Consider the following 13,696-nt stretch of genomic DNA (forward strand, 5'->3'; position numbering starts at 1 on the left):
CTTGCTCTCAAGACACTGACATGGAGTCTCACTCAATCATCCCGCGTCGGTGGAGGCTTCACCACACCATTAAGTAGCTCCCTCCACCGACACTGATCCGCTGCAGGTGTGTGGCATCCTCCTGGGGCGTGGCCAGCTATCCTCAGGCCTGACGGTGCCTGTAGCCCGGCCTCCTGGCTTACAGCCACAGCCACACCCACACCTCCCTATACATACACACATGGAAAAAAAACCCAGACAGCAGAACAGTGTTCCAGAGTTCCACATCTTCACAAAATATAAAAAGGTCCACAACTGCTGAGGGACCCTGGGTCGCTCAAGCCCAGGTCCCTGACAAAAAAAGGTGGATTATTATCTCAGTCAGAGCAAAACAATTAATCATGAAACCAAACCTCTACCTCAAGTGTGCATCCTGTCGTCAAACGCCAAGAATGTGTCGAAGTGATCAAAAGGGGTTATATAAAAATAATAAAATGACAACGTCATATAGGGGAATTTCACCCCCAGGAACTATAAAGTCTTTTTAAAAACCAGAAGAGGTCGCACAGGTTCAAGGATGCACAACTGAGGCAGATTGGGTCCAATATTGATATGTCTATATTTATAAATTTATAAAGATAAAAAAAGAATAAAACAATAAAGGCTGAGTGTGGTATAGCCTATTCTATAACAATGTGCTGGATTACATAAAACCATACATTGATCTGGACTTAGGAAGTGTGGAAAATAACCCACCACCAAATGTTCCACGGCTACTGGTGTGTCCTCGGTTCACTGTAATAAAAACAAAACACAAAAAGTCAAAGAAAAACTCTAAAAGGGCACCGAGCACCAAGTTCGTTGCGCACAGTCAGGAGACAGTGTACATTTTATTAAAACAAGAAACCAGTCACACGCACAACCCTTTAAAACAAAATACAGAATACACAGACTGAATAGCTTGTACCACACGAGTAAATAGTGGCCTGTACTGGTTATGATTATTAGGACATTGATCGTGGCCCCTCACAAGAAGAGGAATCCTGTACAGCTGGATAGGTACAGATGTCACAGTAACCAGCACAACGCACGGGCAGAGGATTATGAACAATAATACAAAGTGAGAGGGATCAGTGGCGAGTAGGTCATCCGGCTACAGAGACAACTAAAATGTTTCTCAGCTTTGTTATAATTTTCAATTCAGTCACATTTTAAATGCAGGTATTAAATTTTCAGTTTTATTTTATTCCTTGTATGATCACTCTTCATAAATAAGAAGTCTGATGGCTTGTATACATTATTATATAGTTTGAAATACACTACTTGTGATTTAAATTTTCCAAACACACAGTATCACACAGCCGATTCCAGCCTGAATTTTACTTGGAATCAGATCGGAAAGGGAAATCTGTAGCCTCTCTCATCACTAATTTCGTAAGCCACGTAAGACGGCGGCAGGCGTCACGCTGGAGCAGACGTGGCAAAGCACCACGTCATCACTGTGGGTCGGCGCTTTATTATTATTTATGGGTGTATTGTGTTAGTACCGCCAGCAGGTGAGTAGTTAAGTTACTTGTTCTGTAGAGATTATCATAATAGTGGCGCATGTCATGCTGAGTCTTTTTTAGAGAATTAGATAAAGATGTGTATCGTACTTTGTCCGTTTTGCTGTTTTTCTTTGGGGTTGTGCGGCACGTGTAAGTTGTGAACAGTCTTAAAAAACGCTACACTGCATTCATTTGGATCTCCTGTCGTTCTGTGGCGTGGCAGACACGGAACAAACCTTAAATGTGTCCGCGTCAGACGATATAGATCCGCTTTGTTTCAGAGCACAGCGCTTGCCTCTTCGTGTGCGAAAGGGACTTAACTTAAGGTTTAACCCTGGGTTTTTGTACTACGAAGGTGGTTCACGTCTTACTGGGGTAAATCGCTGTAGTAAGTTGTGCTGCAAAGCCTGACCCGCAGCAGTCTAGATTCCAGATTAGAAATGACCAGGTGTGAATTCATGATGTGCTGATCAATCAGAAAATATGATCACGCTTCCTGAAAGACCTCTGTGGAGACAGTAAGAGGGTCTTCTGTTTGTTTCTGTTGGGATCAAACTATTTTATTACTATATGCTCCTAAAACAGCTGATAACCTGCTCCCAGCATGTTAAATTCTGAGTTTTGGATTAAAATGCGTTGCAATATAGATTATTTTCTGTGGGAATATGTTTTACATGCGCAGCTTAATGCCCAAGTTTAACAAGAAATCTATGTGGGAACCTATGACGTCACTGTAAACTCCTGACGTACCATGTAACCTGAGGTGCTGCTCCCGAGAATGTAATTACGCAGTGGGTCAGTGCAGACTGCAACTGTTATCATTGGTTTGTTCAACACGCTTGATTCCTTATTTGCATTTCTGGCTACTTTTTCACCACAGTTGTTTTTTTGTTGTTTTTATTTAACAATAAGATAAAATCACTGCCTCAGAATGATCCATCTAAGGACTCACAAATCTACAAAACCAGTCAAAACTTTGGACACACCTTCTCATTTAATATTTTTTAAAAATTATTTTCATGTCTGTTTGCATTGTAGATTCTCACTGAAGGCACCAAAAAATAAATGGACACATATGGAATTATGTAGTAAACAAAAATGTGTTTTAGGCTCTTCAAAATAGCCTCCCTTTGCTTTGATTACTGCTTTGCACACGCTTGGCGTTCTCTCGATGAGCTTCGTGAGGTCGTCACCTGAAATGGTTTTCCAACAGTCTCGAAGGAGTTCAGAGATACTCAGCACTTGTTGGCCCTTTTGGCTTCACTCTGCGGTCCATCTCATCCCAGACCATCTCAATTTGGAATGGTTGTAATTAAGTTTAGGTCAGGTGATTGTGGAGGCCAGGCCATCTGATGCAGCACTCCATCACTCTCCTTCTTGATCAACTAGCCCTTACACAGGCTGGAGGTGTGTTTGGGGTCATTGTCATGTTGGAAAAATAGATGATGGTCCAACTAAATCCACTGGGATGGCGTTTTGCTGCAGTATGCATACTGACATAGGAGGGTGCAGCCATGCTGATTCTGTGTGCACTACACACAGGCATAAATGTGGGCAACAACACTTTTGTTTTCATAGGCTCCTCGAATCCTCGAAGGTTCTCTGCAGAAGTCTAAATCAGGCATGTCTACCTTACTTAAGCCAATAAATGAGGCTCAAACTGTGCGACGCATTGTCACAGGAAAGTGCATGTATCAATTTGTTGATTTAGAAAACCGAGGATACCTGTTCAATCAATAAAAAGAAGTTCACAATAATCTGCACTGGACGGCAGGCAGGCCAGTTCAGCACCCTTACTCTTTTAATATAAAGACATGCTCTTGTAATAGATGCAGTATGTGATACAGCATTGTCTTGCTTAAATATACAAGGTCTCGACATCATCTGAATGGGAGCATATGTTTCTTTAAAATCTGTATATACCTTTTAGTATTGATGGAGCTGGTCTATCTGCAAACAACCATGGCATCACCAGTGCAATACTTTAGTTTATATCCACTAACTTAAAGTTGAAAGTCAGTACTAAAATCAATCACATCTTGATTGTTTAATATAAAATACACATTGGTAGTGTGCAAAAAAAAAAATAGAAAATTGTGTCTGTGTTCATATACTTATAGATTTAACTTTAGAAATTTCTAAATTTCTTCCTTGGTGTGAAAAAAGGCTTAATAAACATTATTGTCAGTCAAACTTTATGTTCTATAGTTCCCAGAGTGTACATGCAGGAAATGAACAATCGAGCGACAAGTTGAACACAATATAATTCATCGCAACATTTTTTTGCAGCTATTCTGGGCTGAAGTTAAAATAAACTACAGAGAATATGATGGAAGAAAGTGGGATTGAGACTACACCTCCTGCCAGCCCTACCCCTCCTCTGACTGTGGGTGGCCCAGTCGGAAGCCTGCCCACCACTGCTGGTAAGACATTTAATGTGCAAATCAACATTCCCTTTGCTTGTAGCTTAGCTGAGTCGAGATTTTAAATGTCATTTGCACTTATCCAGAGCTGGGTTGCAGGGAAGTAACAATAACAGAGAAGCTCAGCCATGTGGCTCCGCTTAGAAATTCTGTTCATAACAGAATCAATGATAAAGTGCATCCCTGATGAAGTCCAACATCCACTGGAAACAAGTCCAACTTGTTGCTGGCAATGCTAATTAAGCACTCACTGTGGTTGTACAGGGACTGAATGGCTTGTAATATTAAAACTGTAAAATTAATATTAAATTAAGACACTCACTTGCGACAGTATTGATACCGATTGTGCTGTCTTTGCCTTCTTCAGCTGGCACTCAACTGGACACAACATTGCTGCAGACAGCCAAACATGGCTCCTCCTTTTCTCAAAAGCTATAGTAGTTAACATTCATAACTCTAAATAGCAGTTTAGGAGTAAGAAGAGTAAGAAGTAAAACTCTCATTTCAGCAATATCAAAGTATTACACAGTTATCATAAATATTTACCTGTGCGGTGTGAATGTTAATATTAGCAATTTTACTTCTAGCAGTTACCTAATAGTGAGATGTTGCAAGGTAACCCGAGCAGAGAGTCTAGAGAACTAATTCAAGCAAATAAAGAGTGAAATCAGACAGGTTTCAGGCCTAAAGAGCAGAGCTGAGGATATAAAGACCTGTAGAGTGAGAAAATGGCAAGCAGATGAGTAGAGGGAAAGCTATCTCTGATTGGATGTTTCTCTTTGTTTTTCAGGTTTGTCCACTTCACTCCCTCTCCCAGGAACAATCAGTTCCCCCTCAGTCTCGACTTCTCTCCCCAGTGTCCCACCACTTCCTGCCTTCAGCAGCCCTCTGGCTGCACCGCTTTCCCTTTCTTCCCAGTTTCCCCCTGCCTCAACACTGGCCTCACCTTTCACCAGCAGCTCTCCCGTCCCTCCTGCTGCCTCCTTCTCTTTGCCTCCTCAGGCCTCTTCCATCAGACCTCCTTCTACTGCTTCCAGCATGTTGCCCCCTCCTGTAGGTCCACCTGTATCGAGCTTCTCCGTGGGTGCAGGATATGACATCACACGGGGTCATGCTGGTCGAACCCCACAGACACCGCTGATGCCAACATTTTCCAGTCCTGCTTCTATACCAGGTCAGAGTGAAAAATGTGAAGCTCGGGTGAAATTTTCGAATCTGATAAACACATTTATGCTCTTTTAAAAACTGGAACCAAATCAGTTTGACATTAGAGTTATCAAAAAACAAAACAAACCCAGAATACCCACATACTAGCCAACACTAAATATTACTATCAAATTAGATACTCGTTTGCAACAGTATTGATACCAACAGAGGCATCTTTGCCTTCTCCAGTTGAAAAACACCTTCATGTTATACCTGAACAGGCAAGCATACCTCCCTTGACTAGCTGTCATTCACAACACTAAACAACCCTTTTGAAAGCAATTTTGGAAGGTCTGTGAAACTCCAGTTTCTATACCACTGGCATATTTGGCATGTTTGAAGGTAAGGAAAAGTTGCTATCATGGGAATCAGAATGCACACAGAAACAAATCAGTGATGAGAGTCAAGAGAGGAACTGAGGTAAAGATGGTGTGGTATTAAAGAGTGGAGAAAAGGGTAAATAAGAATCCTCACTACAGTCACCCCCAAATTTCTTGTGGAAAATATGTAAATAACTATAGTTAACAGATATCTTCAGGGTGAGCAGGCCGTAGGATCAGAATGCAACTTTTATTGTTCTGATATGACCATATGCACTTTGCAGAAGGCTTATGATTTTCTCTACAGGTCAAAGGGCTCCTGGGAGCTGGTAATCAGCTATTGGTACGATACAGTTTAGTGTGAGATCTGGTTTGTCCTTCTGCCATTTTTGTCTTGTTTGTAGTAATGGAAGGAACGTTTAGTTAAGTTATCATTAAGGATGCGGCTCGTGGTTATGGCTAATAACAAATCAAAAACATCAATGTGGGAGCAATGTTATCAGAACTGCCCATCTATATTATTATAATGGACCTAAGAACTGTTGTTTCTTATAAAGTCCCAGTAAAGTCAGGGGTCGAGTAGCAAGCCCCAAGTATGACTGGAGGTGCATTGAGTGTGAGAGAAGCTGACCTGAGAGAGAGGATCATGGTGAAGCTGGAAACCTGAACCCTTCATGGCTGATTACCAAGACTAATGTGAAGTACCCTCTGAAAGTCTGCTAGACGATGTGAATGCAGCATTATGGACAATCCATTACTGGGATGATTAGGAAACTAACCAGCCGATCTACATTATGACAGTAGTGATCACAGAGATGGTTGGCTAACAGATGAACAGCCACAAGGAGCAGTGCCCTCCATGGAGAAGAAGACTGGAGGCCAAGATCAAGGCAGTGTGGCGGGAAGTCAGCCAACTATTGGAGCTGCAGAAAGGTGCAATGAGGAAAGGGGTACCCAAGAAGTACAGCAAACTGTCCATACCTGAGGCCTGGGAAACTGCCATGCAAGGACTCACAGCCCTGGCCACATGCTTGAAGAGGTGTTCCAGAGAGATATGAGGCAGAAGAATAAACCAGAAGTTCTCCACAGAACCATCCAAGATGCACTCTAGGTGGCAGGTGACCAATATGAGACGGAGCAATACTGGAAGAACATCTGGGGGAAGGGCACAACCCATAATGGCAATGCTCAGTGGCTAGTGGATCTGAGGGCAGACCATAGCGACCTCCCTGAACAAGATCCGGTGATCATCACAGTGGCAGACGTCCAAGAAAGGGTCTCCAGTATGAATAATTGGAAAATGATCCACACCAACTGGCTGAATAAGCTAACTGCACAGAAATCCTACCAGTGGCTGGTCAAAGCTGGACTGAAAGACTGAAAGGCACGAAGCACTAATCATGGCAGCACAGGAACAAGCTTTAAGTACAAGATAAACCCCCGATAGTGTGGTACCACACCTGGGAAGACCTCATGTGCAGGTTTAGGGCCCCTGAGACACATAACAACAGCGTGTTGAAAGCTGAAATGAATGTCCCTTAACTTAGAAGTAAGACATAAGGGTAATAAATCATCTTTTTTACAGTAGTCCTCAAACTCACAGCAGATTTCCAGAGCAGAGAAAGATCTAGCGTTGTTAGCTGAATTCCAAGACGACTGTGTAGTTAAAGTCTGTCAGACTACAGAATCAGAGACTGGAGAAGCAACTGCATGGGCTACCGCAGCAGCAACCTCACAATCTAGCCAATAGGGAAGCGCAAAACAGAACAGCAGCAGATGCTCAGAGGACATTCTGTAAACAATTGATTTATTTAAAAAAAAGTACAACTTCTTGTTAAAAAATGTTCCATATTTTCAGGTGTGGTGTCCAACCCCATGCTCCAGCAGTCAGTCATTAGAGGAGGATTAGATACTGGATCTCCAATCACATTCCCGGAGGAACAGGAGGATCCCAGAGTGTCTGGAGACACCAACAGTGGTGGAGGCATCTGGGGCTTTTTTAAGGTAGAATACAAATGTTTGAAAGGGGACTTTTGAAGCTTGATGTTCCCTATAGCTTTTTTGCGATATGGTAGGACATATTTTTCAAACATAAAAAGTCTTTACAATGATGAAGTTTACTGAAAGTTTCTTTAATTAAAGTTAATAGGAACAGTTGGTTAAGTGTGTGTGTGTAGTCTTATTCTGTGTGTATTGTGTCCCCTCAGGGAGTAGCAGGAAACGCTGTAGTAAAGACAGTCTTAGACAAAACCAAACACTCTGTGGAGTCCATGATCACTACTCTTGATCCTGGCATGGCCCCATACATCAGTAAGTTACCCTGTTTTAACCAATTTAAAAAAAAAATGTACAAAACATTCAAATGTTCTTAATAAATGTTTCTGTGTTGTTCATCCTCAGAGTCTGGTGGGGACGTTGACATTGTTGTGACTTCAGATAAGGAGATGAATGTGGGGGCAGTTAGAGATGCTTTCCAGGAGGTTTTTGGGCTGGCCATGGTCACCGGAGAGTCTGGTCAGTCAAACATTGCTCCACAGCCTGTGGGCTATGCCGCTGGTGTCAAGGTCAGTGGACTTTGCTTTTACATTACTTCATTTCTTTCTCGTTCAACTTTTTTCAAGCATCAAATGTTTGTTTTCCTTGAATAGGTTTTATAGCTTATTTATTTATAAATTACATGGCTTTTAAGACCATTTCAATTCAATTCAATTTCAATTCAGTTTTATTTATATAGCGCCAAATCACAACAAAAGTCGCCTCAAGGCGCTTCATAGATACAGAGAAAAGCCCAACAATCATATGACCCCCTATGAGCAAGCACTTTGGCGACAGTGGGAAGGAAAAACTCCCTTTTAACAGGAAGAAACCTCCAGCAGAACCAGGCTCAGGGAGGGGCGGCCATCTGCTGCAACTGGTTGGGGTGAGAGAAGGAAGACAGGATAAAGACATGCTGTGGAAGAGAGACAGAGATTAATAACAGTTATGATTCAATGCAGAGAGGTCAATTAATACATAGTGAGTGAGAAAGGTGACTGGAAAGGAAAAACTCAATGCATCATGGGAATCCCCCGGCAGCCTACGTCTATTGCAGCATAACTAAGGGAGGATTCAGGGTCACCTGGTCCAGCCCTAACTATATGCTTTAGCAAAAAGGAAAGTTTTAAGCCTAATCTTAAAAGTAGAGATAGTCTGTCTCCCGAATCCAAATTGGAAGCTGGTTCCACAGAAGAGGGGCCTGAAAACTGAAGGCTCTCCCTCCCATTCTACTTTTAAATACTCTAGGAACAACAAGTAGGCCTGCAGAGCGGGAGCGAAGTGCTCTATTAGGGTGATATGGTACTACAAGGTCATTAAGATAAGATGGGGCCTGATTATTTAAGACCTTGTATGTGAGGAGCAGGATTTTGAATTCAATTCTGGATTTAACAGGAAGCCTGGCCATCACGTGTGAAGATAAAAATGTATATAAATCATGCAGTGCTAGATTTGTTAGGAGAAAATATTTTGAGAACTAAGTCTTAATATTGTGGGAAAAACAAAACACAAAATAGGTTGCTTCTGAAAAACTGTATTGCATAGAGTTCCACATTTTATGAGTCAAGGCTCATTTTAGTTAATATCTCTACGCACAGTAAAGGAGAAAAGAGAAAAATTTTAATTATAATGATGTATTAGTTTATTCAAATATCAATCTGGTCATTTTTAAGTTTATTACTTATTTGTTTCTTAGTTCAAAATAAAAGGCTGAAATATCCCAGTTACTTAAGTATTACTAGTGTTTGAGTTTGTTTCAGTTTAGTTCTTGACAGCACTGATGTTTGCAGCTTCAGTCATACACATGTGTGTGTCTGTCTGTCCGTCCCTGCGTGTCTGCAGGGGGCTCAGGAGCGCATTGACAGTCTGCGTCGAGCTGGTGTGATCCACGAGAGACAGCCAGTGGTCTCTTTAGAAAACTTCATTGCTGAACTTTTTCCTGACAAGTAAGAAGGTTTTGATTGACTTCTGAAAAGAAAGCACACACATTCTTAGAGGCCTAGCGGACTATCTCACAAACAGTGCACAGTACTGCTGTAAACAGCTTGGAGCATCCCATAAAAAACAAAAAAACATGCTTGGATGCTGGGCTACAACAGTTTTCATCTACAACAGGACAGAAATGCTTTTTTACATTTCTATTCACCTTTCATCTTCCATTATTTACTTTATAATTCGTCATGTGTTGAATAAAATGCAAGTCAAATATTCACGTTTGATGCAGTTTGATGTTTTTTTGTGGCAAGAAACAAAAGCGTTAACATTTAGTTAAAAGCTCTAAAAACAACAACAAAACCTTCTTTTTGTTTCCAGGTGGTTTGACATCGGATGTTTAATCCTCGAGGACCCTGGTCAGAACATTCACATCGAGCTCTTCACTCAGGCAACGCCTGTAGCATTAGAGCACGTCCAGCAGGTATCATTTGGTTTACAAAGAAAGAGCTTTTCTGGTTGAAGTTTAAATATTTAAGAAAAATGTTCAAGAAGAAGAAACTTTTACAATTTATAAAACCAAATAGAAGTAAAACTGTGTGGGTGGGGATGGCGTGGAGTTTTTTGGCTGTGTACATGTATGGTTGCTCCTGGGGCCTTGTATCTGTACGTGGAAAAAATGGTGGTCATGGGGAATGTTGAAATGAAACCCTGTCTGTTGTACAGGCCTGCTTAAGTCCCGTTACCTTCTGTAGTCAAGCTAAACCAACACCGCTTGAGTAAGTATTGTAGGTTTCCCTTAGTTTTTGATTTGTTATACAGTGGTCCCTCATTATATCGTGGTTCAGTTTTCACGGCCTCGCTGTTTTTTGGAGGGGTGCAATTTTGCAAAGTTTTTTTTTTGGTCACAGTGCGTTGTGTTCTGCGTCCTGATCAATTGTAGACCATTTTCAATCAATTTCATCGTGCCGTGTCTCCTGTACAGTACAGAATGCGTCCAGCTTGTCAAATTTACATAAATCTTCGCTAGCAGAAGACAACAAGCACAAAAGTGTCGACGTCAAAGGATTATAAGGAGCATTAAGTGAAACCAAACAGTCCGATAAGTTAAACTTTACTGAACTCGTTCTTCTTGCTTCCTCTACTTCCGTACCATCGATTCATTAATGTTGAATTCTCTCGCAGCTGCTCTGTGACCATGTTCTGGACCTGAAAACAGGGTTTGATCTTTGGTTTCATTCGATAATACTGGACTTATTTTTCTTCGAAGATTTGAACTTTGAGAGTGTTTAAACAAGAGAGAAACATGTGAAAATGTCGATGCCTGTCTGAGAAAAGTGTATAAAGTGTGTAGTGAGGGGTTTTACAGCTTTAAAACATCTATAATAATTGTAAAAAATAAAGTTGGCTACTTCGCGGATTTCACCTATCGCGGGTTATTTTTTGAACGTAACACCCGCGATAAACGAGGGAACACTGTACACTATATCGACAAAAGTATTGGCTTGCCTGGTTTTACACTCAAACAAATTTGAGTAGCATCCCATTATTTATCCACAGACTTGAATATGTTGTCCACCCAACCTTTACAGCTGTAATTCTTCTGGGAAGGCTTTCCACAAGGCAGGTAATGTGTTTGTGGGAAGGTCATGAAATTGGCAAACATATCTTGGGATGCTAGAACTAAACCCAACTCCTGAGCAAATAAGAGGGACCCATTCTTTGACAAATGTTTTTAAAAGCAATCTTCACGCTTAAGTGTTTGATTTTTATACACCTTAAAGTGATTGGAATCCCTGAATTTAAGGATTTGGAAGGGTGAGCAAATACTTTTGGCAATATAATATTCTGTCATGCTGGTAGAAGTTTCCCACCTTTTTCAGGCTGTAGTTTTCTCTTGACTTTTTGTCTTTGAACAGAAAATGTCAGGTTGTACCGTAGAATTATTTTATTAAAATTGGCCATGTAGAAACTTGCTACACTCAGTGTTTTTGTAACCTTCCCCCATATAGGCTCAGTCCATGACCCCTCCTGACTACAGCCTGCGCTGGTCAGGTCTAAGTGTTACCGTGGGTGAAGTCCTGGAGCAAAACCTTCCCAACATCAACAGAACAGACTGGCACCAGGCCATGACAGGCCTAACCCAACGCCAGATGATCCACAGTGCTTCCAAAGCTCTGGCTGGTATCTACAAACAGCAGTTGCTTCCCAGGACTACGTCAGGCTGAGTGCGTCAAGTTTCTGTGACATACTGAGAGGAGGTGGACAGTAAACTAGCTGATGGGACATGAAGGTTCCACGTACCTCCCTCCATCCGTCTGTCCTGCACAACAAAGCCAACTGCACATTTCGTTAAAGATGTTTGTGCCCACAGACGTTTTGCTGGCATTCTCGTGTATTTTAATGGGTTTTACTGAAAATTTAGATTCCATTTTGTTACGATCAAGCTATAATGCATTATGATCCTCTCTTCCTCCTTTTTAAAATGTTTATCAGTATAAGCACATATTAAGGCAAAGTTTAGTGTTTTATTTAGGCATTCTTATTGTTAATGTAGAGCTTTTGTCCCATTTGTACTTTTCTGTACCATAAGTCCAGATTTAGAAAGAGTAATGCAGCAACTACCTGATGTGATTAGGCTGAATGCAACATTAAGAAGCCCTACAATATAGGAAAAAATCTTTTTTAGGGGGGGGGGGGGATTTTCTACAATGCCCTAGGGCCATTATAACCAGCTAGCCCTATACAATGTACTAACTGCATGACAACATTGCAGTTATCAAACATTAATTTTTGATTTGTTGATACATTGCTCAGTTAATACAAAAATAAATATATGTGACCATTTAACCCGAACAAAAAAAATTGAGCCATGTCTTTACAACATACATAAAAATCTTAATTTCACATATTGTTACCTTGATGAGTGTGACCTAAATTAACTTTGTAGCAAACAGCAGACATCTTCCTGATGCTACTGACCTCCATCAGCAGGATAGTACATCATTCGGCATCACAAAAACTGCTAATGGATGGCTCAAGGACTGTAGCATGGAGTGTTGATATAAATCCAGTGGAGGGCCACGAGTCATATCTGCAGATTCATTGGATAGCCACCCAATTAGGGAAGTATTTTGATTTCTTGTCCTACATAAAGACCATGGCTGACTTGAATGCTAATACAAATCTATACATAAAGTGTTTCTGTCCCATGCAGCTAAACCATAACAATTATTTACTTAATTTATTTCTTAGGGCTTCAAGTGGTAAGAAACTGTCAGAAACACTAACTTTAACTTAGATCTAACTTTCTGTCAGTTACAGTTGGGTGTAAAGAATATTCTTATGCATATCTTGTGCCTTTTTACATAAATAAATCACTTTTTAATGCTGATTTGGATGCCCCCCTCCTTAACCAAAGGATATATCACTGCTATATAATACTGTGCAGAATTCTTAAGGAACATTGGACTTTCCTGAGAAGTCCAGCATAACATTCAACTCCAAAAACATTTTTTTCTGTTCATTACTGGAAATAAATGACTATCAACAGTCTGGAAGTGTGTTTGGGGTTATTCTCCTGTTGAAAAATAAATGATATCCAACTAAATGCAAACTGGATGGGATGGCGCTGCTGGATGCTGTGGTAGCCGTGCTGATTCAGTGTGTCTTCAATTTTGAATAAATCCCCAACAGTGTCACCAGCAGACCACATTATCACACCTCCTCCACGTGTTTCACGATGGGAACCATGCATGTAGAGACAGTCTATTCACCTTTTCTGCATCACTCAAAGACAAGGCAGGTGGAACCAAAGATCTCAAATTTGGACTCATCAGACCAAAGCACAGATTTCCACTGGTCTAATGTCCATTCCTTGTGTTTCTTGGCCCAAACAAATCTCTTCTGCTTGTTGCTTTTACTTAGTAGTGGTTTCTTGCCAGCTATTTGACCATGAAGGCCTGATTTGTGCGATCTCCTCTGACCACCGTGCAGTTTCCACTGAACAGTTGACGTAGATGTGTGTCTGCTGCTGGAACTCTGTGTGGCATTTATCTGGGCTCTAATCTGAGGTGCTGTCAACTTGCCATTTCTGAGGCTGGTGACGCAGATTAACTTATTCTCAGCAGCAAAGGTGACTCTTGGCCTTCGTTTCCTGGGGTGGTCCTCATGTAAGACAGTTTTGTTGTAGCGCTTGATGGGTTTTTGCAACTGCACTTGGGGACACATTCAAAGTTTTAGCAATTTTGCTGAC

The 13,696-nt window shown here is 41.2% G+C and overlaps 1 protein-coding gene across 3 annotated transcripts; it reads left to right on the forward strand.

Annotated features, from left to right (window-relative positions):
• Positions 1 to 1,444: 1,444 nt before the first annotated feature.
• Positions 1,445 to 12,996, forward strand: prrc1 (proline-rich coiled-coil 1). 3 transcript variants are annotated; one of them, XM_085167703.1, is made up of 9 exons: positions 1,445 to 1,535; positions 3,816 to 3,949; positions 4,740 to 5,123; positions 7,334 to 7,479; positions 7,683 to 7,785; positions 7,876 to 8,039; positions 9,352 to 9,455; positions 9,823 to 9,925; positions 11,454 to 12,996. In XM_085167703.1, exons 2-9 carry the CDS (start codon positions 3,853 to 3,855, stop codon positions 11,667 to 11,669), a joined length of 1,317 nt encoding a protein of 438 aa, XP_085023829.1. In that variant the 5' UTR covers positions 1,445 to 1,535; positions 3,816 to 3,852; the 3' UTR covers positions 11,670 to 12,996. The 3 variants fall into 3 exon arrangements, with proteins under 3 accessions (XP_085023829.1, XP_085023830.1, XP_085023828.1); XM_085167704.1 differs by lacking the exon at positions 1,445 to 1,535 and adding an exon at positions 1,542 to 1,676; XM_085167702.1 differs by lacking the exon at positions 1,445 to 1,535 and having other exon boundaries at positions 1,542 to 3,949.
• The last annotated feature ends 700 nt before the right edge of the window (positions 12,997 to 13,696 follow it).

Source organism: Neolamprologus multifasciatus, chromosome 7 (assembly GCF_963576455.1).
Source record: "Neolamprologus multifasciatus chromosome 7, fNeoMul1.2, whole genome shotgun sequence".
Taxonomy (NCBI): domain Eukaryota; kingdom Metazoa; phylum Chordata; class Actinopteri; order Cichliformes; family Cichlidae; genus Neolamprologus; species Neolamprologus multifasciatus.

Bases quoted from the DNA above. Each gene is read 5' to 3' on its own strand.
- prrc1 (XM_085167703.1), top strand. From the start codon at position 3,853: ATGATGGAAGAAAGTGGGATTGAGACTACACCTCCTGCCAGCCCTACC. The intron at 5,124-7,333 runs GTCAGAGTGAAA...CCATATTTTCAG, and splicing joins CAGTCCTGCTTCTATACCAG to GTGTGGTGTCCAACCCCATG. The intron at 8,040-9,351 runs GTCAGTGGACTT...GCGTGTCTGCAG, and splicing joins GCTATGCCGCTGGTGTCAAG to GGGGCTCAGGAGCGCATTGA.